Source organism: Manis javanica, chromosome 6, assembly GCF_040802235.1.
Source record: "Manis javanica isolate MJ-LG chromosome 6, MJ_LKY, whole genome shotgun sequence".
Taxonomy (NCBI): domain Eukaryota; kingdom Metazoa; phylum Chordata; class Mammalia; order Pholidota; family Manidae; genus Manis; species Manis javanica.
Genome location: NC_133161.1, coordinates 141091978 through 141117688, shown reverse-complemented (window position 1 = coordinate 141117688; position 25711 = coordinate 141091978). Strand labels below are relative to the sequence as shown.

The 25711-nt window shown below is 45.2% G+C and overlaps 2 protein-coding genes across 17 annotated transcripts in view; one reads left to right on the top strand and one right to left on the bottom strand.

Annotated features, from left to right (window-relative positions):
* GRAMD1B (GRAM domain containing 1B) overlaps positions 1-21281 on the top strand; it is a 194198-nt gene extending 172917 nt beyond the window's left edge. For 11 of the 15 annotated variants that reach the window (XM_073239581.1, XM_073239579.1, XM_073239578.1 and 8 more), the window contains one exon: positions 5081-5383. In XM_073239581.1, coding sequence (XP_073095682.1) covers positions 5081-5368 — 288 coding nt within the window. In that variant the 3' untranslated portion in view covers positions 5369-5383. Of the gene's footprint in view, positions 1-5080; positions 5384-8739; positions 8809-9157; positions 9239-11132; positions 11259-21260 lie in introns of those variants that run through there. The other 4 variants (XM_073239571.1, XM_073239567.1, XM_073239568.1 and 1 more) reach the window with 4 other exon arrangements.
* On the bottom strand, positions 712-23826 carry SCN3B (sodium voltage-gated channel beta subunit 3). 2 transcript variants are annotated; one of them, XM_017661159.3, is made up of 7 exons: positions 23170-23628; positions 22651-22733; positions 15291-15454; positions 12834-13059; positions 8845-8983; positions 5039-5121; positions 712-4670 (listed from the first exon to the last, which is right to left on the bottom strand). In XM_017661159.3, exons 2-6 carry the CDS (start codon positions 22703-22705, stop codon positions 5058-5060), a joined length of 648 nt encoding a protein of 215 aa, XP_017516648.1. In that variant the 5' UTR covers positions 22706-22733; positions 23170-23628; the 3' UTR covers positions 712-4670; positions 5039-5057. The 2 variants fall into 2 exon arrangements, with proteins under 2 accessions (XP_017516648.1, XP_036848780.1); XM_036992885.2 differs by lacking the exon at positions 23170-23628 and adding an exon at positions 23779-23826 and having other exon boundaries at positions 712-5121.
* Positions 23827-25711: the final 1885 nt, after the last annotated feature.

The window sequence follows — 25711 nt, the reverse complement described above, 5'->3', positions numbered from 1 at the left end:
GTGTGTGTGTGTGTGTGTGTGCCTGTGCGCGCGTGTGTGCACCCACACAGGCACCCTCCTACACCTACACATAGCCATCCACTCAACATCTGGGGAGGGAGGCAGCCTGATGAAGTGGAATGGACAAGAAGTTTTGGGGTCAGACCTGAGTATAAACTACAGCATCACTATTGACCAGTAGTGTGTACCTTTGACCCTCAACTAATACTCCAAGCCTCAGCCTTTTAGAGGCTGTGTGTGTGTGTATTTGTTAGTACAGTGGCTGGTAGTATACTAAGATAATTTTTTATTTTGTTATTAATCAGTACTATTGTTACTGCAGGGGCATATGATGGATTGGGAATCCCAATGACAATTTTCTATTTCCCTTTTTCAGCCTTGGCCACTGGGAGCCAGCTTTGCTTTATTTCCTTAATGTTCCCTAAACCGGTAAGGGAGTGTGACCCCTTCCTTCATCAGGCCTGCCTTGCAGTTAACCCCTGCCACTTGGTAGGAAACTTGTGTGATATCAGGCAGGTGAGAACACAAGTGACTTTTGTATTCCTCTGTATTTGGGAGGAGAGGCTAGACCACATACTTACCATAAGTTTAATTCTAGACTATTAAATGTATTTGTCATTCTCTGGGCATGCACCCCCTGGTGGTGGGTTCTGGAATTGACGTAGGCTAAGGAGGTACATAGAAGCCATAGTGCATGTAGCAGACACACACAGGAGAGCAAACAACAAGCAGTGTTTAGAGAGACTTTATTGACATAACAGGGAATTTACTGAAAAACACTACATACTGGCATTAGGTTGTCGAGAGTTTGGGGTGGTCAGGAACATTTCTACAGAGTTCAGAAAAAGATTGGCTGAGGAAAATCAAGAAAAAGCAATGTGAAGGTAACAGCATGGTAAAGAGCCCCATCTGTTGCAAGACTGTATTTGCTCATTGTGTTTGAGGGCATGTCACAGACCTCCTTCCCCATCACACACACTGCCCAGCAGATGCAGCTCTTGCCAAATGGTGACTCAGGGAAAAAACAAGAGTGTTACCCATGTTGAGGCTTAGCTGGCCTAGCGCAGTGGCTGAATCTGATCTACAACTCAGAGTTGCTTAAAGTGCTAATCTCCTACTAGAAACTCAAGTGGTGGTGGTGGGGGACTAAACATGAGTTATCTGCCACAGTAGACTTTTAGAAATTATCAAAGGCTTGGGTAATATTTTCCATACCTGACACCATGGGGCACACCAAGGGTCTAGATTGGTGCCTGACCCAGAGTGGGTGCTGAAATGTAGATGCATGACAGTGGGACTAATGAATACAAGGACTATTCAAATATATTTGCAATAACCAGGTGAATTCCCTGGGTTAGGGATTTTTCATTTACAAAAAGGAAGACTCTTCTTTTTCCTTCATTTTTCCATTTCCAAGTTAACCTAGGAAAGAGGAACTAAGATATTTCTGAAATGCGTGTAGCTCTTCTTCCTACAAAGATGCAATTACACAGCCTTTCCTCTCTAATTTATGACAAGTGGGCTCACAGATTCTGAGATGGTGTTTTTCCCTTTTTGATATAGTTTGGTGGTGGTGGCGGGGGGAGCTATTGTCTCTTAACCATTCACTGCTTAACACATATTTTGAATATATTTCTGCTTTGAAAAATTCCTACTAACCTTTCTAGTTTGGTATCTAAGGAAAACCGGGAACTCAAAGAATCAGAAATCTGGGTGTGTGGATATTTGTGACTGAAATACTAAAAGATATTGCTTCATCTGAAAATAAGGGTTGGGGAGAGGCAGGCACTGACTCTCAAGATCCTTCCACAAAGGACATGGGGCTGTGATATAAGACTGAGCAGGCAGTAAGAAGGTGAGTAGGGCAAGATGCTTTCACGGCCACCTAAGTTGAGCAATCAAGTTCATGGCTATTAAGCAGGAAGAAAAGAAAAATCAGATCCAGCCTAGCTTGGCCTTCAGTGAATTGTGTTACTGAGGATCAGTCATGAGAAATATCCAGCACCAAGACAACAAGTGGGGTTCCTAAAGTGATAATAGCCCTTGAGAACACTTCTAAGCCCTTTAACAAGAAGAGCATGCCCGATGAAGCTTCTGGAGCAACGCATGTTTAGTCTGGGTCCTTTTTAGGAATATGGGGAGAGACGTGGAGTGGGTGAGGATTTGAAGTAGGCTTGTGTTCACAGTACCTTGTAGACTGATAGTCATGATCAAGTCTCCCAGGAAGGAGTTTAACTGTAATTCAGGAGAAATAATGGTGTATCAACCAACTAGAAAGGGAAAACCGAAGTGAGATTGACCCTCAAAGCACATGTCTAGCATCTGCCACGAAACAAAGTGGACGAGGGGCCGTGGAGCAGGAACAGGGGTGGGAGATGCTGAACATCTCAGGACGGATGAGAGGCAGCGACTAGGCAGAAATCAAAAAAGGAAAGAGTAGCTATGGTCTAAGTGGAGAGAGAGGTGGGCAGACAGTCAGTAGGCCTGGATTCCAGCTCTCCATGTACCAACAATGAACATAGGATTTGGTGAAGCTACCTAGCCTCAGTTTCTTCATGCACTACGTATCAGCAGTATCTGCCTCACGGGGCTAGTTGTGAAGAAGAAATAGGTGAAATGAAAATGCTTTGTGAATTGTATAGCTCAGATGACAGTATTAAGGATGAGAAGAGTTGAGAAGTTAGAAAAAGGAAAAGATTACTTGTAAAAGGTAAGAAAAAATGATAGGTGCCTTCAGCTCATTAAAAATTAGGAAACGTCTGGGTTGGACTTTTTTAAAAAAAAAAGGCAATCATGCATATTACATTATAACTTAGATGCATTGTCTACTGGAAGCAAGAGGGAGGTGGCGTGGCAGGAAGTAGCTTGCTTCTACTATAAGCTCTGCCATCAACCAGCCATGTGACTGGGAAAACCTCACAGTAACCCAGGCCTGTTTTCCTAACTATCAAGTAAGAAAAATGATCTATGTTCTGTCCCTTATTTCAGAGGGATTGTGTGGGAAATTACCAACGAGAAATGTCTTGACAAAGTTTTTTCTTCAATAAAATTAGACTTTTGAATATATAAACAAGGACTTATCTCAAGGACTTCCCCAGGGATGGAAGAGATGAAAAAAAAGAAATTGAGCTTGTTAAGTGAGGCCCAAGGCCAGTGAGGTATGATCTTTTCACTACTAGTTCCCCCAGATCTGAGGGTAACTAGCTCATCGACTCCCCTTAACTGTCGTCATATCTCATAGAGCACCCCCCCCTCCCTTATTACTTGGACCAGTCACTCAATTAAAATGCGACACAAGACACTGAAATGTTTCCAGTGTACCTCTGCTCTCCCAAAATCTAGAAGAAGAAAAAAATAACCTAGGCATTCTGATTCACAGGTGAAATATTTGGAAGCCGCTAGCCCATCCCTCCCCTGTCATTTCACTCAGTCACTTATCCATGTCAGACTAAGAAGCATGTTTCCTAGTTTAAATGTGATTCCTAGAGGCAGTTGCCTTCTGCAGCGTGTTTCAGATTCATAAATCTTTTCACTAACGAAATTCCTCAAGTCCCCCTCGTCCTTCTCTCTACCTTTTTTAGTCAGTTTCCAGTTACCCAAACCTACCAGAGTCAACCTCAGCCAGGCAATCCACCTCAATCTGTGCTTTTGGAAGAGGCATAGCTATAGCCACACTCAGTTCAAAGCCTGTCTAAAGAACAATCAGCCCATCTTCAAAGTGTCCGCTGGGCAGCACCTAAGGCTTGTCTCTGCCTCAGTTTATCCTCTGAAGTCTTTTGCTCAGTGAACCCTGTCTGAGCCTCAGCTGCCTCCTGTAAAACGAGGGATAATACTGATCCACAGAAATTTGGAGAGGAAGAACTTCGGAATTTCAGTTCCAACACCCACAGGAAAATAATGCCTCCTAGCTCTCTCAGGTGGTATGTTCCCTGGGAAGGGCACATAGATGTTACCCCAAGATCATCAACATGTTGGTTGACTTTAAGGAGCTACTTAAGTTGCTATCAGTTCTTCTCAACTCTCCTGGCCTTGGCTTGAAGAACTGAGACCAGCCTAGGCTTTACAGACCTACCGGGATAAGGCCCTTGAGTACCACACTCCAGAGAGCTATTCAGTCCATGCTCAGTGGACTTCCTATCATTGGAGAACCTAGGAAGGCATGCTTTGCTCTGATGTTTAGCCGAGTGGGCCAGGAATATGAAACAACTGACTTGCAGGAATCCTCACTTCATGACACTATTGCTTGAACCCAAATGAATCATCCTGCTTCTTCCATTAAGACATCCATTCACTTCCAGCCATGGAGAATGAGCCAGTTTCCACCAGCTGGGGGCCAGGGAGGGATGTGCCACCCCCAGCACTTGTGCAAAGTCATGTGGAGCACAGGGGAGAAGTCCAGTTGGTGTGGGTGCTGCTTCCTTGAAAGCTAGGACGGGGAGGTTGAGTCCATGTAGAAATGCTGGCTCCTTGGTTCTGGACAAGTCTTACAGTGTGTAGAGGTCTGATGGAGTTGGGAAGTCAGGAGGTGGATGTTCAGAGGTGAGTGGATGTGTGATGAATGAATAGAAGGATGGATGCGTGAACGGAAGCAATGTGGCCCCTGAGGCACCCGCCTGATGCTGTTGACATCACTGAACCTGGGCTTTCCAGTCCCTCGGGGTTCAGGCCACCTACCAATGATAAAACAACTCACTGAGAATTTCCAGCCTAGCCCAGTTTCGCCCAGCCAAGGATTCTCTGACCAAATCCATGAATCTTGCAAAGGCAGGGGTGGGGGAAATACTTTCGCTCACTATGGGTCAGGAGCTCACGTTGCCCCTACAGTTGGGCCAAAGCAGTTCACTTTCTAAAGGGCTTGACATCACATGGAGCTTTGTGACTTGGGAATCAACTTCAAGCAGTACCCTGAGGGCGAGGACACTGGGTAGAGTAGAAATCTAAGGGACCAAATCTAAAGACACTTGCAGTTGTGGCTGACAGTCACTTGTACACCTGCCACATCCTTAGCCACCTTCCCCTCCCCATCTCTGAACATCACCTCAAGTCACATCCCTTCTCTATTCCTCCACCGGTACCGCAGGGTTCTCTTTGTTCTCTGATGGGATGGCAAGGTAGTCCGACCTGCAGGAGGACAGACATGGGAAGAGCATCAGGACTTTTGTACCCAGAGTGGGAACAAGAAAAAGGAAGGATCGAAGGCGCACGGACAAGGATGTCTCCAGAACAGGTTTGTGTTTCCTCTGGCTGTGTTTCCCAAGAGAAAACTAGAATGGCCTTTCAGCGGACTAGAGTAATAGGAGTTGGGGGTCTTTCCTTCCGTCCACAGTATATGAATCTTCTCATTTATCCATGTTGTTCTCAGGACTGAGGTCAGAATGTTGGCCAACTGATGGATGTGCAATTATATTTTATAGTTGCTTTGCTTTTCATTTCCGAGTACTGCTAAAGTCGAACATCTTTTCATAAGTGTACAGACTACTATTTGGGTTCCTACTATTGTAATTTGACTGTTGCTTTACCAATTTTTCTTCGGAGATAATTTGTCTTTTTCTCATTGATCTTTCTTGGGTGGCTTCATGTCTTAAAAATATCTTCTCCCAGTCTGTTGCTTGTCTCTAAATTTTGCTTATGGATTCTTGTAATGAACAAATGGTTTTTATATACAGTGTAATCAAAACTATGTATCTTTTTTTCCTTTTTTGTTAGATATTTTAGTATGTTCCCTTAGAATTCTCAAGTTTTACATTTTACCTTGTCTTTAAATCCACTTACAGTTTATTTTTGTTTAGTGTGAGAAATGGGGAATCAAATTTTATGGCATTTTTCCCTATGGATAAAAGAATTGTCCTTTCAACACTTTCTGGACAGTGCATTCTTCCTTCATTGTTTGTGATGCCAACTCTGTCACACACTAGTCTTTTATATATGCATTAACCGGTTTGGGGTTCTGTGTTTTGTTCTGTTTGTCCGTGTTATTTGCTAATGTCAGGATCACAAACTCTTTGACCGCTCTGTAAGAAATCTTCAGATGTTACAGGAAAAGTCCTACCAGCCACCTCCCGCAAACTTAGGGTTCTTTCTGTGATATAAAGCTAGAAGCTATGACCCATAAGCTAAGTAAGAATGGTTATGACTGGTTTAAAGGGTTGCAAACAAACGAAAAAAAAAAAGAACAATATGCTGCAGAAACTGTAGGTTGCTTGCAAAGCCTAAAATATTTACTATCTGGCTGTCCCTTGGTTTAGACTCATTTTGGCCCTGTGGTCTTCCATGTGACTTGTAAGATCAGCTTATCAACTTCCTTGAAAAATCCAATGGGTATTTTGGTTGGAACTTCACTGAATTTGCAGATTAATTTGGGAGAGAATGACCATGTTTGTAACAGTGAGGTTTTCTTCTCCATTTATTTAAGTTCTTTTTTTAAGTCTCTCAGTAAAGTTTTGTCATTTTCTCCTTAAAGGTCTTGTGCACTTTTATCAAATTTATTCCCAGGTACTAGAGAGTATTTGTTGCTATTGTATCTGAAATTTTTAAAAACAGTTTAAATATTTAAATGTTTTTCTACATTTCTGTGGCTGGAATATAGATGATTTTGATATTTTGATTCATATCGACAATCTTGTGGAGTGTTTTCGCTAGTTCTCCTAGTTTGCCTATGGATTCCCTTGGGTTTTCTATGCAGATAATTATATTGGTGATGAATAATGATAATTTAGTTTCCTTCTTTCCAATCTTTGCTTTTTTGCTTTTGTCTTAACTCAGTACACTACCCAGGATCTCCAATATAATATTTGAATAGAACCCCAAAAGGTTTCTCATATTATAGGCAATTCTTCTAAAGTGAGAACAGGCAACTTTAGATATTTATTGTGGGTTATCTTAGTAATTGCCATTTATCACTTTAAAGGTGGTTGGTGTTTAGGCTTAGATTTATGTGTGTTTATCCTGCTCAGGGCATTTTGTGCGTCCTGATTCTGAACAGCCATGGCCTTCCTTAGCCTCTGATTCTCTGAATATCGTTTGGCCTCCATTTCCTCTGTTCTGTTCTAATGGGTCTTCTCATTTTTTTCTTCATGTTCCTTTATAATATTTCATCTTTTTATATCTCTGTGCTTGATCCCGTGTGACTTCCTTACATTTATCTCCTGGTTAGCAGTTCCCATCTTGTAGTGAACGAATCCATTGAGCTTTACCTTTTATTGACTATATTTTTCATGTTTGGATTTTTTTCTTATTCCTATTCGAATTTGCCTGTTCTTTTTTCCTTTGCAGTTTATTCTGTTCTTATGCTTTTGGTTCCTCCATTTATTGCTTTAACTCTTTTAAACAAACTTATTTTCTATATCCGATCAGCCCTTCTTGTGTCTGAAGTTGCAAGGATTTAATCCTGCCATGGGTAACTTTTCTTGCTCATGCTGAATTTCCTGCTCTGTCTTTATCTTTGGATCAGATTGTGAAATTAGATTGTAAAATTAAATTGTGAAATCCGGCAGTGCTTTTATCTGGGGGATCCTGTTAAGCCTCAGCTGAAAGTGGGTCCCTTCAGAGTGATTTTTCATTTGCTGCTACATGGTTATCACTGTCTGGGGACAAATTTTTTAATTGATTTTCTCAGCTTACAGGTTCTTGGATCATGTGGGTAGTATAAATTTAAATCTCAAATATTATGAGAGCTGGCTTGTGGTTACTAATTCTAGAGAGTATTTTGTTTCTAGTTGGAGTCAGGCCAAGATGGATACATCTCCTTGGTTTTTCTCCGGGTGAATGGACTGGTTTTCTGATCTGTTCTTTGTGAGAGCTGTAGCCCTCTGAGGATCCTGACTCTGATGGGGGCCTCAGTTCCAGCTCTGTTTCCTGTGCAAGCCCAATTGTAGGCACTTCCTATCCAAGCACGGGATCTCCCTGTCCAAGTGTGGGCACTTCCTGTCTATGCACTAAAATCCATCCATGCATTAGGTTACCAGGAATGATAGCTCCCCCAGCATATAATTTCTTCCTATCCTTATAGGTTGTCAGTTATAGTTTTTTACTTCACTGAGATCATATACAAGATGAAACTTTATTTTATTGAACATTTCCAACTTCTAATGGCCCAGAGCTTTCGGGTTATCACCTCAGCAATGTTGCTAGCCTTGTATATCCATGAGGGTTCTTTTCTCTCTTCTCCACAATTAGCAGGCCCACATGGCCTCTTAGACCCTCTGACCCTGTCATTTCCCACATGTGCTTGCTCCTGAGTGACGAGGGCCTTGGCAGAAATGGCCAGGGTGCAGTACAGGCTGGACACTGAATGAGAGCCCCTAGTCTGGGTATTCAATTGCTGCAAGGGGGAAGAATGTGTTACCTGCAGCTCCTTAGCTAATAAAGGGCAGTGCCCAGGGAGCCTGATAAGCTCTGTGGTATACAGCAAATAGTTGGGTGTGACAGAGTATGGATGGTGGACACAGAGAGGTGTAGGTTCAAATCCCAGACTCTTTTCTGAACATCTGTGGGCCTCAGCAGGCCACGTAACCTCTACGAGCCTGCTTCGGCATCTTTAAATGGTCATGATAATGCTAATTTCATGGGACTGTAGTGACAGCCGATGGGCTTTACATTAGGGTTAAGAAAATAGGCTACGAGTTATTCAGGAAGTACGAATTCAAATCTTGCTTTGCCTTTTGTCATGGTCTTGGGCAAATTCTCCCAGGCTGTTTTCTCATCTGCATAATGGGTATATTAATGTTGCCTACCATGAAGGTTGTCGTGAGGAAACTGGGGGAGAGTGTAAGCTGCTTGGCATGTCATCTGTGAGAGTGAGGACTCCGAAGGCGCTTATCACTATTTTGGCATCTTTGGACTTACGCGTTTTCTTGGGCTGCCTCTTCGGCCTTTGAGACCTTCCTGTAGCAATATATCATCTCGATGAGCAGCCACAAGGTGAGGAAGACCAGGAGGATGTACATCATGATTTCTGAGACCACAGAGGTGAAGTCTTCTCCGGCTGCAAGGGGGAGAGTAAGTTCAGAATGGGCATGTCCAAGGAACCCAGGGCCGCGACTGGGGTCTGAAACAGGGAAGGCCTATTTTTAAGTATGGCTTAAATAACCACTGGGTCTAAAGGAATGCAAGAAGGGATCAAAGAGATTTAATGCTGTCTGACTCTCCTGTCTGTCAGCTTTCCCACGGACTTTCTTCAGATGCTCCAGGGAGGGATGCGGAGAATGATGGGCAGAAGGAGTAGATCCAGGAACTAAGTGAGTTATAATATCTTGGTCCCAATTTTGCATGACCAGTCATTTCCCTTATATAAGACTCAGTTTCTCAATTTGAAAAGTGAGGATAATAATTTACACCACTATACTAGCTAATATATTTAAGAGCATCTTGTGAGATGTAAAGTCTGCACAGATGTGAGGAACATGTCTCAGCTCAATGCTAATGTCCTCTGAGTTTAGGCTGGCGGAGGGTGACCTCCCTAGTGAGAGAGCGTTGGAAAAGGGACACGGGGCCATTGCGGTCAGCCCACCCCGTCACCTGGGCATGTCCTCTCCAAGTCTGGATTACAAACAGGGACCGTCCCAGTTTATCCACCTTTCAGGTCATCCCAGACCCAGACACAAAGGAGTACCGGAGTGTTCCATGTAGTAACTGTGCTGTCCTCAGGGTTCCACTTCTGAAACATATATGATCCTGCCATGTTCCTGCCTAAAACCCTTCAGTGTCCCATGCTGCACTCGAGATAAAGACTAAAGTCTATTAACATGGCACGCAGGCCATTCACAATCCAGCCTTTCTCACCTCATTCCTGTTGTACTGGTCAGCAAAACTCCTCATACGTAATGTGTTTTTTGGAAATCTGTGGACATTTCTTTGTCATTTTCCCTCTTCCTAGAACGTATCTCACACCCCACTGCTACCTCTGTCCCGACATCCCCTCCTTCTTTTCAGCCTCCCGATCATTCCCTAGACTCCCCTTAGGTTGCCCCCTCTGCAAAGCCTTCCTCGACTCCTCGCGCACAGTTCTTCCCATCCTCCTCCATATACCTTTTTCTCATTCATCTATTATAACATTTCTCGGGCTGTATTGTGCTGTGTTTATGTCTCTTCTCTGCTGTCTGTGTGCTTAAGAACATATTTCTGAATTATCAGCCTGTTTTCTAACCCAGAATATTTGAAGAAAGGTTGCAGCCACAGATCCCCATGCTATCTTACACTAGTAAATAGGATTCATAGTCCTTGGTTACTCATAGGGCCCAAATCATCCCAAGGCCTCCCTCATTAAAAGCACAGCATAGCTGCAGCCACGACCTTCAGCTCAGAGAAGCAGTCCAAGGGCTGCCATATACATCGGATGTCTTCTCATGGGCTTGCTACTTCCTGGTTTGTGATGTGCTCAGCTTAAAGTGCACTATCGCATTTTAAATGCAGTGGCCTAGAAGTGGTTAGCAAAAGAAACCATCCTTAGTATATTTAATTGCCTCCAGGAGAAAGACCTCAGATTTCTGACTGGGACCCAGGAGGCCAGAGATTTAGCCAGGAGAAGTTCAGCTCGAGCAAAGAGAACCAGAGAGATTCCCAGGGACCACAGGAATGGAGGCCCCGGGGTGGGCGAGTCATGGAAGAGGTTGAGGCTTCCAGCAATCTGAGAACAGTGAGTACTGAGGGGAGGGCTGCCAAGGAGTCACAGAGGAAAAAAAAGAAAAAAAGAGTAGCAGGGAGAAAATGGTGGGAGAAGGAGAAGATGCAGGGGGAACAGAGCTAGTCCGACAGGTGGAAGATCCGCACTGGAGTCCTGCTCCGGGTGCTGATTGGCTTCCTGTCCCCAGGCAAGCCCCGCACCCTTCCAGAGCTCTGTTCCCCCAGCCACACCACGAGGGGCACCAGAACCACACCCTCTAGTCACCTGGGGAGTCACCTAAGCTTACCCACAGCAGACCTCACTCCACCCTACTGCCAGAACACACACCCGCAAGACTGGTAAGGGGTGGTCTACACCGAAGGAAAACCCCCGTGTGATTCCGATGCCTGCTCCTGGTTCAGAATCCCATTAAATGACCGCCCAGATTCCTTCCAGCCCTAACATCCCGAGAGGCTCTGGACTCTGATAACAAACTGGGTTTCCTTCCGTGTTTACCCATGTCTTCCTCTAGTGCCCAGCAGGCAGGTTGGCTCAGCTCTGCCACACTTCCCAGCGGCTGCGCAAGGGTCTCTGGAGGCAAAAGCCTGAGAGAGCAGGAGGTGGAGACCTGGCGCCTTTCTAGCGCCCGGCAGTCACCAGCCAACAGTTCCTGATATTGGACAGTAGAGGGCGCCAGGCTCCGTGTCCCCCAGGGAGGAGAGGTGTGTAAACAGAGGATAATGGAACTTCATTCAGAACAGAAAAATACCTTAGAGAGCTTCCAGGCCAACCTCTTCATTTCATACGAGAGCAGATGGGCTCGAAGAGGGAGTGGCTCAATCATTGGGTCTGGATTAAAGTCGTCTGAGAGTCCTGCACCTTCAGGATTGACTGACCCACTTTCCATTTGAGTCTTGCTGTCTAAATCATGACTAAATCACGACATCTACTCGGTCATTCACGTTCAAGTTTGTTTCATGAATTTTATCACAATAACATGATACAAAATAAACTTGTGGCCGGAAGTCGAGACTCCTGGGATTCTTTTCTAGGAAGAGTGCCACCTTTCATATAGCCTCCGCTTTCATGTCCCACACCTCTTACCTGTTCACCAGTCTACAACTTGGGGCAGAGATAATGCTAAGAACATACTAGAAATAGATTGTCTGAAAAAGGCTAAGTAAGATGGAATCATCACTTAGCCTGGGAGAGAAAATCATTTAGCCAGGGAGCTAAGCACACCAGCCACGTTGCACCAGCCACGCTTCTGACATGTGAAAGAACATTTGCTAAGCCAGTTGCACCAGCCACGCTTCTGACATGTGAAAGAACATTTGCAATGAGATAGGAGCCCCAGTTCTCTGAGCCCATTGAAAGTGGGACAGTGCGTGAGAACACTCTCTAAGGTCACACTCAAGATCCTGGATTTGTTTGCACCAGAAACAATTGTTGATGGGAAGACTTCCCATCGTAACAAGGAAGTAGCTGTGAGGAATTAGAAGATTTTAAACTAAAGACCGCAGAGCTATCAGTGTTCCCCCTTCTCCCAGTTGAGAATGAGGTGATGTAATGGGAGATGCCATACATGGGAAAGACTGTGGAGGAAGACAAGACAAAAGGCTGTCAGATTTTGGTTTGGAGCAGCGGTTCTCGAAGTGTGGTCCCCAGCACCAACAGCACCTCCTGGCAATTTATTAGACATGCAAATGTTCAGGCTATGCCTACAGAATCAGAAAGTCTGGGTTTTAAGAGGTCCTGCAGGGAATTCTGAGGCTGGCTGAAGTTTGAGCACCACTGGGTTAGAGGTAGGTATGACGCAGAGACAGGAGGGTAGAAGACATCTAGGTAACTCAGGAGGTTTCTCTGAGCCCAGTGCGTCAGGGATTGAACCCAGGCCAGAGAAGAAGGCGTAGCTGATGTGGTAGCCTTAGGCTTCACGGAGGCTGTGGTCCTCTTTCTGTAAGGATGAGGTCAAGGGACCAGGAAGAGGTCGTTCTACTGTGATCTCCCAGCCTTTCTGCTTTGAGGAAAGGCACAGAGGGCAAGCTCTTGGGCAGCGTGCAGTAAGCTGGCCACTTTAGGAAGACAAGTCAGTGGGGACATTTTTAGATATCACCACTCCCAGAACATGGGATTTTGCATACCCTAAGTGCTCTTATTTGTGTGGAAACCAACAGCCCAGCCCCCTACCTCTAAGAACAAGACACCCTGGGGACCCTCTGCCCAGCCTCACCCTCCTCGGTGACTCGGAGAGGGATCAGCCGTGTAGTCTTCACAAAGGGGCGATGCGCCTCAAACTCAAATTCCCGGGACACGTTGCAAGTGTAGAGGCCAGAGTCATTCAAGGTGACGTTGAGTACAGTGATGGACACATCTTGCAAGTCTTTGCTTCCGTTCCACTGTAGGCGTCCCTGGAAGGGGCTCTCCACCTCCTGGTGACCATTGCGATACTCGTAGATCTGCAGGTAGAGAAGCAGAGGGCAGTAGGGCCAGGAGAGAAAACGGGGGTGGGGGGGAACAGGGGAGCTGAGATGGGGACGGGGACGAGAAAGGAACAGAACTGGCAGGGCAGTAGGGGCCATGGTACGAGGGGATCCTGAGCGTGGAAGTGGGGTGAGGCTCAAAGGAGGGAGGGAAGAGAACGAAGACCAGGAAGAGGGCAAAAAGCACATGGACGCAGGTAAGAGGTGGGAGGGAAGGAGCTTGGCAAAAAAGCAGAGGCAGAAAGAAAAAGAAAAGGAAGGTGAGTGAAGCACAGAGAGACCAGGAGGGGGAGACTGAGAGCAAGAAATATCAGAAGGACAGGGAAAGAACAAGAGCATAAGAGGTGCCATGGGGGCCGCCAGTGAGAGTGAGGCTCAGAGACACGAGAGGCAGTGTAATTAGTCACGAAGACAGCCGAAAACCCTGGCCTCAGAACTGGATTCTCTCTGAGTCAAGAACTGCCAGCCCATATGCACAGCATCAGGTCTTTGCCTTTGGGCTAAATGATGACCGAAATCTGGTCTCTAAACTTTTCTCAAGCACTTCCACCTTCTGACACGCCTTTGTTTTCACTACATCTGTGCTGTCTGTTCTAGTCTCCATTGGCCATGTGTGGTGTGGCTACTTACTAATTTAAATTAGTAGACATCGAATACAACCTATAATTCTGTTTCTCAGTTGCACCAGCCACATTTCAAGGGCTCTGGCTAGTGGCTACTGATCAGACAATACAAATACGGAACATTTCCACCCCCACCAAACTGTCTATCAGACAGCATTGTTCTGTATTTCCACTACAATTTTTAAAGCTTCTTTTCCTCCTCCTGAGACACCTTCTCCTCACTCTGGGCAAGCCTGGAAGTAGAGGACGCAGCTGCATATAACCTGAGGCAAATGGGGGGCTTCACTTATGGCCAAGATAACGAGGTCCCTGTAACTTGGGGGATCAGCCTCAGTCACGGTCAACCCCGAGCCAGGCTCTGGCAAGTCTACCGACTATAGTTCTGCCCCTGATTGGAGCAGACCTACATCAGCCTGGAGTCAGAAATGAGTTCAGCCTTAGGAAGCTAAACTGCAGAGTAAGAGCAGCTCAGTTTCACCCTGCTGTTGTCGTCTCCATCAAGCCTTCGTGGGGAAGAACCTTGCCTCCAGGTAGGTGGGGTCGTTTGGTAAGAAAGGCTTTGACTCTGTTGTTAGATGAGCTGGCTCAAACCTAAATTCTCACTAACTTAACTTTTTGGAGCTTCGGTTGCTTCATTTGCATGTTATATGTATCTTTTCGCTAGCAAACATTGATACAATGCTTCCTAAAACCCAGAGCTATTCTAAATGCATTAAAAATTGAGGCTGAAGGGTCTCGGGAGCAACTCTGTGAGGTAGCTATGGCTTTATATCCCCATTCTAGGGATGAGGAAACTGAGGCACAGCGAGGTTAAACAATGTGTTCCAGGACCCAGAGCTAATAAAGTTGTGAAGTTAAGAAGCAAACCCAGGTAGACTGATTCCAAAGTGGGCACAGGTGTGAATAACGGTCATCCTCAGGGTGGCATTCAAAGTATGCAACAAGCGTATGGACGCCGACACCAAACACTCCAGTGGAGAATGGCCATGGCCCAGGAGCAGAGTCTCAGAGGCCCCCTGCCCTGTCAGGTCCATCCCTTTGATTCTAGATCACAGGGAGGTCTGGAGGTTCCCAGGAGGAAGGATGGTGGGGAGGCCACTGGGAGGCCGGCCACAGCAAGTATCTGCTATAGAATTACTTAAATATTTTACTATTGATGTGGCTGTACTCGGTGTACCAGCTGAGTATCAGCCTTGGTCATCTCTATCATTTTTGTTTCACTGGGATTGTGGGAGTCAGTTGAGCTGACCTATGTTATGTTATACAATGACGCAAAATCCATGTTTCTACTAATTTAATCCTCCCAACACAATGGTGCAGAAGATTCACTGAAAACCCCTGCACGGTGCCTTGTCGGATGACCAGCACACAGTAGGCTTGAAGGACTACTTCTCTCTCTTCCTTCTCCTGCTTGTGTCCTGGGATGCTTGCAGCTGGCCCAGTGCCCTTCCTGTCACAGAGGCTGCGCTAAACCAAGGATGTCAGTTACCTGCTGAGGAGCTGGCAGGGCTTTGAACAGAAAGAGCCAGGCACATAATAGCAGAAGCAAGCAAAAGAAAGGCCAGAGTCAGCAGTCAGACATACAAGGAAATCTTTACCGCCCTCGGGCCTGTAGAACCATTCCACCACCGTGGTGGCCTCCACCTCCTCCCTCTTCATGCAGGAGATGCAGCGCAGCTTCATGGGGTTGCCCTGAACAGCCTCCGTCTCCGACGGCACTTCCACACACACGGGGAAGCAGACATTGACTGGAGAGAGGCCGGACGACAGGGGAGGAGCAGGAGGTGTTGGGAAGGGGTCACCAGGAGAGAGGCATTGGAGAACGAGGGAGGGAGGGAGAAGGGACGAGAAGGAAAAATATGAGACAAACTCGTGAACAGCACATAGGTGTGCGCACACCTTCCCCTGCGCTCTCCCAGTACGCATGCTCAGAGCTGGCAGGGCCGTAGGGAGAGGAGCCATGGATGACTGAACTGACTTGAGAGCCTCCCCGGAAGCAGTGGGGGTGGGGTGCAGCACTTTGAACTCTGCCCGCAAAGATTTAAGTGTCGAGGTGGGAGGCAGGGCATACACACATCCACCCATTGGTCAACATGCACCCTTCATTCAACCAACGTGCTCTGAAACCTACTCTATGTGAGGCCTGATACTAGGCTGAGACCCAAAGATGAATGAAATACAAACCATGGCATAAAGGCATTTATCATCTAGGAGGGAACACACAGTAACGTGCTCTGTTCCCAGAGGAGGGGCAATTAATTATTCCTTGTTGGGCTGAGGACAGAGGAAGAGGACGGTGAGTCTTGAGGCTGGAAGGGTAGATCTGACTATGTTGTGAAGAACTCTGTACGTCCTTCACAGTATGAAGGTCAAATGTTTGAAAACCATGGATTGATATAATTATATCTGTCTTTTATGAAAAATTCAGGTAATTCTGATGCAGGGTGGAGGATGGAACAGCAATGAGAAAAAGGCTGAGCTGACCTTTAGGCTGGAGTGCTGGCTTTACACAGAGGAGTAGAAAAACAAAGTTAAAAACCTGGAGAGAGGTCAGACTGGGGGATAGCTTACACGCTGCATGGAGGTCTGAACTTATAGTTCCTGCCCTCTACAAATTCGCAGCTCCAAAAAAAGGCAAATATATCAGCCTGCAAATTCAGAATAAATCGAAGCGTGGGATGTGGCTGCCAATAAGGCAAGTGCAAACGTGGGCCATATTAACAGATGCACAATGTGCAGAACAAGGGAGAAACAGTTCCTCCGCACTGTTCAGAACAAATCTGGACTGTTATGATCAGTGCAGGGTGTCACATTCTACCAAAGGTAGCCGTTCACTGAGTTCATGCCCAGAGAGGGGCAAGATGGAGAAGGATCTGGGGACAAAGTCTGGTGAGCAACAACTGGGGGCAACAGGGGTGCTAGCTTGGGTGCAGAATTAATCTGTCTTCAAATATGAAGGCTGGCATACGGGAGAGAAAAATAGATTCTGTCCAAAAGTTACAAGAAAGCAGTTTACCTCAAGTTAAAAAAAATTTTTTTTCTGGTGCTGACGCTGTTCACACATGGAAAAAAATCTATTTGACAAGAGAGTTTATACCTCTTGTATGGAAGATTCAGAAAAGGGATGATCGCCAAGGATTCTTATATCAGGACTTCTAAACTCCCTTCTGATGCCACCTTCTCATGAATTAATAATAAAGACAGAACCTCTAAAATAGTGAAACAATACACATTGATGTTTAGACAGTGGTCGACTGTAAATAGTCAGTCTGTTCCTCTATTAGCAGACGGTTCTTTCTAAAACCAGAAGAAAGCTTTATTTAGAGCTAAAATAACACTAATTTTGAGTTAAAAAAAAAAGAAATGCGTGATAGACTTAGAACGCAGCAAATTTCATGTTAAAACACTGTTGAAAAACTAGTGGCACTATGATAAGGTTTAAATTAGCAAGGAAAAATAAATTTAATTGGTTTTGAAACTCTCAAGCAAACTAAGGCTGGTCTACTGGCCAGTCTACAAGAGGGTCTCTTGCTTCCACACATGACCGTCACTCTAAAGGAGAGAGGGTCCAATCAAGAGAGAACTGTCAGAAACATTTTCAGAATGCGATGAGCTTGAAATCTTGATTATAAGCCTGGTTTAAAAAAAAATGAGAAGGTGTGCTCTGTGCAGAAGTTTGGGAGTGGATAGAGGTACAGAGTGCATACTGAGAACTCTATGCACTAGGAAGCCTTGGGGCACATTTAATTTTTTTTTCTTTCTTTTATCAAATGTATATCACAGTGGTTCAACAGTTCCCCCTCCCCCTCCCTCTGCTTCTACCCACTCCCTTCCCCCTTGGTGACCAATAGTCACTTCTCAGTGTCTAGGAGTCTAATGCTGTTTTGTTCCTTCTGTTTGCCTTTGTTTTTGTTGTTGTTGTTTTGGGTTTTTTTTTGCCTTTGTTTTTATATTCCACAAATAAGTGAAATATATGGCATTTGTCTTTCCCTACCTGGCTTATTTCATTGAGCATAATACCCTCTAGCTCCATCCATGTTGTTGCAAATGGTAGGATTTTTCTTTTCTTTTTATGGCTGAATAATACTCCATTGTGTATATGTACCATTTCTTCTTTATCCAGTCACTTACTGATGAATACTTAGGTTGCTTCCGTATCTTGGCTATTGAAAACAGTGCAGCAATAAACATAGGGGTGCATATATCTTTTTGAATCCGGGATTTTGTTTTTTTCAGGTAAATTCCTAGGAATGGAATTACTGGGTCAAATGGCATTTCTATTGTTAGTTTTTCGAGGAATCTCCAGACTGCTTTCCACAGAGGTTGCACCAATTTGCAGTCCTGCCAACATTGTAGGAGGGTTCCTATTTCTCCGCACCCTCACCAGCATTTGTTATTTCTTATCTTTTGGATAGTGGCCATTCTAACTGGTGTGAGGTGATATCTCACTGTGATTTAATTTGCATTTCCTTGATGATTAGCAATGTGGAGCATCTTTTCATGAGGGCACACTCATATTTAAGGAGACATGTTAAAGGTAAGTTAGTTGGATGATGTTAACTTCAAAAGCAGAATAAGCAAATGTACCAAGGAATGTGTGGTTACAATTAGGCAGGATGAAGAAGGTATTTGGCAACTGAAGGACTGGGTTTGATCTACTATTTAACTTCTCTGAGACTCAGCTTATTCACCAACAAAATGCTGAAAATAGTATCTACCTAATAGATTGGTCTTGAACATTTATGGAATACCTCATAAGAATGTGCTTTGTACAAACATCACTTGTGAATATTATTTTACCCTTCATTTATTTGCTCAGTCATTCAACATATGAATGGAGGGCTCACTGTGTGCCTGGCACTGTTCTAGGCCCTAAGAACACAATAGGGTGCACAATAGTACCATCCCTGATCTCACGGGGCAGGGAGAGAGAAAACAAGAAGCATTAAATTGTAATAAATTCTATGAGAAAAAATAAAACAGAGTAGAGGCAATAGTGTATAGGACCACTGGAGACAGCAGGCACTGAAGGAAGGAAATGAGGAAGCAAGCTGTATCTTGAATACACAATAAGGTACAGGGAACAAAGCCAGGATAGGAGGCAAGATAGGAGAGATAAGCCAGGGCCACATCATGGCTGACCTGGTACGCCATGATTAGACCTTTGGCTTTGGCTTAGAGTAACATGGGGAGCACTGGAGGGTTCTGAGAGGAAGGAGGCCATGATTTACATAAAACTACCATGTTGAGAATAAACTGAGGAGGTGAGGAAGGACAGGAGTGCAAGCAAAGACAGCAGTTGAGAGGCTGGTTCAGTGATCAAATTGAGAGATGGTTCAATGGTTTTGCTTGGATGAAGGTGGTGGTGAAGCAATTGGGGTCTGAATGGGAATAATTTGCTGGACTAACATCCTTGAATAGGTAGGAGGCAATGTACTCTTAAGTGTACAAGCAGGTGAGTTGGTCTTAAAAATAGGAGCACAGTTAGGTCATTTGTAGTTAAAGGAGGGAGGGCAGAATATACGCAGTCAGCGTGGTGAAATGGCAGCCTCTCTTGTTTTCTGAGTTGCCCCTGAGATGGGACTACTCCAAGGTAGCATCAGAGAGCAAGTCCCATGGTTCCCTTCCAACCAAAGCCCAGTTTCAAAGTTTAAGAATTCTACTCATGAGGTCCTGAATAGTACATTGTAAAATGGCCACAACTGTTTGCTTGCCTTTTGCAACATGACTTGCTGCTCCTTTGTCAAAGGCTGAAGTCTGTTTCTCCAGCCCATCAGTCCCCAGTCAGTACTCTGCTGCCTCTCTTTCTATGAAATTCTCTAGATATTTAAGAAAAGGTTGAACATATAGTAGGTGTTCAACCCACATTGCTGACTATAAATAATAAACTCTTGGAATAATCTTGGTCGAATCATTTGACCTTTGGTCAGCTCTTTAATTTCCATAGTAACAATGAAGAAAGGGAGAATATAATGTATTAATGATGATTATATTTAACTATAGAATAGCATCAATCTATTACGAGGTGGGTAGTAATGTGTATTGAACCAACTCCTCTAATACCGCAAGTCTTTCTCTTCTTCTGGCTTTTGCTACATTTCCCCTCCTGAGCTTGATTAGAATCCTTTCTTTTGTGTTAAGAATAATAAAGGCTTTGATTAGAATGCAAATAGTTTCCACAAGGGGGGTAATAACTGAAGTGATCTGTAGATACTAACAGCTTGAAATGACTTGGTCTATCAGATTAGCCAGTCACTTAGCAGAGCCTTGAAAGACTGAGAAGTAAAGCAGGATTCTGGGGGAAAGGAGGAAAACATTCCACAACACAGCAGATATCTGGTAGAGTAGATCTGGAGAGGAAGAGCAGGGACTAAAGGATGAGTGAGGTCCTAGGAAAGTCAATGGCATGGCAAAGGGGGGAAGGGTGGCTCACAAGAGGGATGAGAGGGCAGGTGTCTCCCTGGCAATCCTGCATAGCAGCACATGTGTCCAAAAGAGGAGCTAGAATGAGCACTAAAAGACTGAAATCAGAAGACAAGGGTTCTCCAGCAAGTCCTTTCCCCTCTCTGAGCTCATTTTCTCATCTCTAAATTGGACATATTACTACTTCCCCTGTCTACCCCATAGGATTGATATGGGGGCCTAAAGAAGTAATGGATTGAAAATTGCTTTGTAAACTGTAGATCACCAGGCCAGTGTAGGGTTTTATTATTATTATATACTGCACTGAAGGAAATAAGGGAACTTTTTTCAACACATGCAGAAAATAAAAGAATGGAAAAGATTCTTTCCAGTCATAGTTGCATCATATGAAAAATCAATGTGGGAAGGGAGAATGCATCTAAGCTAAGTGCTTTCTAAGAATGGAATTATACACTAATAAAATGAAATTCACTTGTGATTTGAGGCCCTTTCTCTTAAATTTAATGACCAGGTTTCCTGAACCATCCCTCTTTTCCCTTCTGCAGCCTTTCAGTTTGGTAAACCAATGTTCAGGTTACACAGAAGCTGAGAACGAGCAAGGGTGGGGGTAATGTACAACACTTCTTCCAAAGGTTACTTTTTGTGAGGGAGGGGAGTGAAGGTGGGGAGAGGGATGGGCCCTACCAATTTTAGCAATATTCTGTAAATATTTCCCTACCATTGAGTTGTGGAGCTGAAAGGGATGTTAGATATCATCTGCCCCACCTTCCAAACTTTACATGTGAGTAAACAGATACTCTACTGTTGATACAAAATGAGCTAGTGGCAGCACTGACTCCCATCCAGGCTTTGTAAATCCTAGTCAAAAAGTCCTTGGACTATATAGCATGTTCCCCCTCCTCCACTGGAATTCAGGCAGGGATTCTAATAAGTTAAATTAGAGTTTGGTAAGAAAAGCTCTCTAGAATCTCACTCCAACCTCAATGCTTTACCCACATTCTTTCTTACCAGCCAGATTAACCTCTCCTATGCCTCATGTCCCTAGTTTTAGCCTTCCCTGTGGAAATCTCAGCCTTAATCTTCAAGGAAGGTGAGATCATTGGCAACCTATTATGTCTGTTTCATCTTCAGGTCTGATCCACTCTACTGGGAATGGATGGCGGTAAGTGTGCCTTTGGGACTGGCATTACTGTCCCCTTTGTCCTTCCTAGTCTGTCTTATCATGCGTTTTATTCAACAGGAAGCTTGGTTCTGCTTCTGGTCACATGAAAAATCCAGGAAATGCTGGCAGCCAGAGTTAGTCCTGGAGGCTTAATAAGGTGATAGTAAGGCAACCAGGCAATTCCCGTTAGCATATTAGCCACCGCACAGGCAGAGTGAGGTTCATGTCAACCATGGAAGCATAATCTCACACGCCCACTTTCAATAACACAAGGGAGGCACAATCACTTCTAATTATCCTGGTTATTGATTTTTTTTTAGCTAAGATCATGTAAAGCAATATATCAAGTGAAAAACACTTTTTGACGTGAGGACTTAAAGTCGTCAAAAGCAGAGATGCCCAGAACCATACAACTACACACACACACACACACACACACACACACATACACACACACACACACACACACACTACTACATCCTCACCAATCCATTCAGATGCTGATACTAACATGCTCACACATACGCTAGCACACACATTCAAACACTGAGGCATACACTGACACAGTAAAGCATTCTCTCAATCACATATTCGGACATTATCGTGTAGACTCATTAAACTCCTTCCACACACATGCACACACCCCACTCCAAGCCCGTCTCTGACACCATTCTGCTTAGCCTTCTTGTAGGTCTTCCTTATTTGGAGGGAGAAGGTCACCTCACTCCCTCACAGAATACAAACAAGAACCTATTCATCTTGGAAGGCTAAAAACTCAGTTCCCCAAACACCAAACATCTTAGCTCCATATATTCATGAAAAAGAAGAAAGATGCAATTCTCGGGTGCCTATTTGTCTAATACATGCTGCAAATGGCTGAATGTTTTCCTTATTAAAATCAAACAGATGGAACTAAAGTATTTTCACTCTTAAAATGCATGCATCCAGCTTAAAAAAAATAGAGAAATTAATTTGAAAACCCACTGACTCCCCATTGAGAAATGAAATGGAAATGCAACCAAGATTTTTTATATACATATATATGAACCTGACTGAACTTCCTTTCAGCAAAGGGAAAGGGAAAAAAATATTTTGGAATTAACAGGAAACAGGAAGAAGGGTGGGAAAACCACCAGGGGACGTTGGTTTGGGGAATGAAGCAGCAGAGGACTGGGGAGGTATTTTTCCAATCTCAAAATCCCAGCTCTCATGGAACCCCTATGGATTTCTATGTCTGGCCGACATGCATAGAAAGGGAAGCCAACCCCGGCTCCTGTTCGTCGCCAACAACATCAGTAATTATTATTGTTAGCATGATTACTGTTATTTGCGTCTCACATGACAGGTGCTGGTACTTACCCCAGAAGATGAGCACGAGAGAAAAGAGGGAAAACAATCTGTTGGAGGCAGGCATCTTTTTCCGTGGGTGGTTTCAGAAGGGGCTAAACAGAGAGATTCCCTTGGTCAAGAACTGCACCCTCTCAGGTACTTTCTAGGAAACCCTTTGGGATGAAATGCCCCCAACGGGGCGACTTTCTGACTGAAATAAGAGCCAGACGCCGGTAACTGGGGAGGCTGTACGGGCTTTCTGAGCCAGGCGGTGGTGGTGGGGTTTCAGCTCCAAGCTAACTGTAGCCAACCGCCCCTGTTCGAGGGAGCAGATCAGCAGCAGCTTGGCGCGCTCTCCCCGGAGCCCGTTGCTGGGATCCGGCTCAGCACCACGGACAGCACCTTCCCCGCCCACCCCGGAACTTCGAATGCCAGTTACTCCGCTGCTCGGCTTGTTTGCGCCTCGGGAAAGCTCAGCTCTCAGGGAGCAGCTAGACTGGCTCTAGGCGGCTGGGCTGTCGAAGGGGTCCATGTTGGTAACCCTCTCACCTCCCAAGGAGCTGCTACGCGCCAATTAGCAGCCACCAAGACACGGGATCCTTCCGAGATGGAGCTCGGGCTTCATCCGCCCCGCCCGGCTTCGCTAGCTGGGCGTGCCCCGACTCCCGAAGCCACCGGGGCCGCCGTCTGAGCTACAAAATTCGTTCCACCTCGTCCCGTCCACACCCGCCCTCGGCTTCCCGGGGAGGTCCGGAGGGGCTTAGAAGGAGGAAGAGGCTCCGGTTCGGCCGGCGAGCTCAGAAGTGGGGGGCGGGGTGAGTGTGGGAAGGGTGGGCCCCTTCCCCGGAGCTCGACCCCAGATCGCGCCAAGGCCCGACTCTGGGTGGCGGGTGACCAGCTTTCCTTCTTCAGGCCCCCCGACCGCGTGTGCAGTCAGCCTGGACATGCGCAGGCGGCCGTCCGCCCCCGCAGCCACCACGGACCCACCCCTCGTGCCCACACTCCCCACCCCCAAATAGGCGTGCCCCTCCCAGGGCCCAGCCCAGCTGCGAGAGGGGGGGGCGGAGCTCGGAGCAGCACGAACACCTCCGGCTCCCGCGATTGCTCCGCTGGCTGGCTGGCTGGCTGTCTCCGGGTCTCCCTTCCACATCTCCTCACCTCTACCCAGCACGGGCACACTCCCTCCCACCAGTTCACACCACTCCTGCCGGCGCACGGACATGCTTGCCTCCGGCTCCGGGAAGGGGAGGGCCAAATCTCTTTCGGGCAATGATGTCATCTGCAATGTACACTGCACAGGAGAAGCTCTGGGCTTCTGCCCCCCGACCCCGTCCCCTCCTGTTCTCCCAGTCTATCCTTTGTCTAGCCTTGATTGATTGGTTCCGATCACACAGAACGCAGCGAGATAATAATCCCTGCTTAGGAAAGGGGCTAGGAGTGAGGCGCACCTGTTCCCACGTTCACCTCCTCGCCCAGTGCGGCGACCGAGATGTAGGCGCAACAGCGGTGTTGGGGGCGGCGGCAACTCCCTCTCACTGTAATCTTTTTTTTTTTTTTTTTTAGTTTAAAAGCAGATAGATTGTGGTTTGGCTTCTCCCTCTTAGCCACTCCCTAGTCCTAACAGCTGTTTCAGTGCCCCTGCCCCGTCTCTGGAAGGGAAATATGAACCTTTAAAACCAGTTATAAACTCCAATTGACATAACGGGTTAGGAATGCCTGGACCTGAAGTGAAAGATTAATACAAGAACCTTTCTCCCCACCCTCTTCTCATCTTCTCCTGCTCCCCTTTCCAAAAGGGGAAGCTTGACACTGATATTCCAAAAAAGAATGGGCAGAGTAACAGCTGACCGTAAGTGAACCATAGGCAGGAAATTCTTCCTAACACGTCACAGGGCAAGAAAAGTCTACAAAATAGGATCTTCTTCCTCGGCAGGGAGCCACCAGGCCATAAACTCTGTTTTGAAGACCAGCCCTCAAAGCACAATGTATTAGACTTGGATGAGAAGCTAAAGTTAACTTGACTTAATCTCCTTTCCAATTCATGTATCCCCTAAGAACATTCTTGATGAACAGACTTGACCTTTTCCAGTGATGGGAGCTTACCACTTGGCAAGTCAGTCCGTTCTGTTGTTTGAAGAAGTCTTTATATTCTTTTCAACTCTGTACACATTTCCTCTCTCACCAAATTCCATTAAGTGGTCCTCAAACTGTTTTATTTAAAAAGCTATGCTTGTGTGTACACCACCCCCAAGTCTTTTTTGTTTGGAACTATGAGTTTCTTGCAGTATATTTCCCAGTAGTTTCCAACCCTTAACCACCTTGCTCACTTTCTCAGGAGGATTTTTAGTTTGTTAGCATGATTCTCACAGTGACATCAAGAATAGGAACTGATGTTGCCTGTGTGGTCTGACCAGTATAAAACCAGGGGAATTATGGTCACAGTTGCTTTAGAGAGTGTGTCTAATCAACTACATTAACAGCTATGTCTAATTCATAACAAGCTTATTATGGTCAATTAAAATCCCTTAGTATTTTTCACCCAACCTGTTGCAGTCATATTTACTTACACTTGGCAATTTTGGAAAAATTATTATGAAACTCTGCACTACTGCTGTTAAAATTTATTAGTTTCAACCAATTAGCACATCCTAATACTGTTATTGAATCAATTTTCTCTCATACAACGTATCTTTCTTCAATTTTCTTCTGTCCGCTTGACAATCACTTGATCCCAACATAGATTTTTTTTTTTATGGATAGAAAAACACAAAGAAGGATCCTTTGGCATGATTTGAAAGACCTTACTCTAGCTTAACAATGAGCTACTAATTAGACTTTGGTACGGTTGCTCAATCACAAATAAATATCCAAACATGCCTCCCTATTTTTCATATTTGTAGCATGACACATTCTGAAAATTTTAAACGACAGAAAAATGTGAGAGGAATTAGACTTATAATGATCCAGAGAAACAAGGCAGGATCAATAGTTTACATTTACATGGAAACAGATTTTCAACAATATATCTCAACCCGTTCCACACAGGAATGAGTCACCTTTTGTTATGTTTAAGCAGTGATCAGCCAAAGAG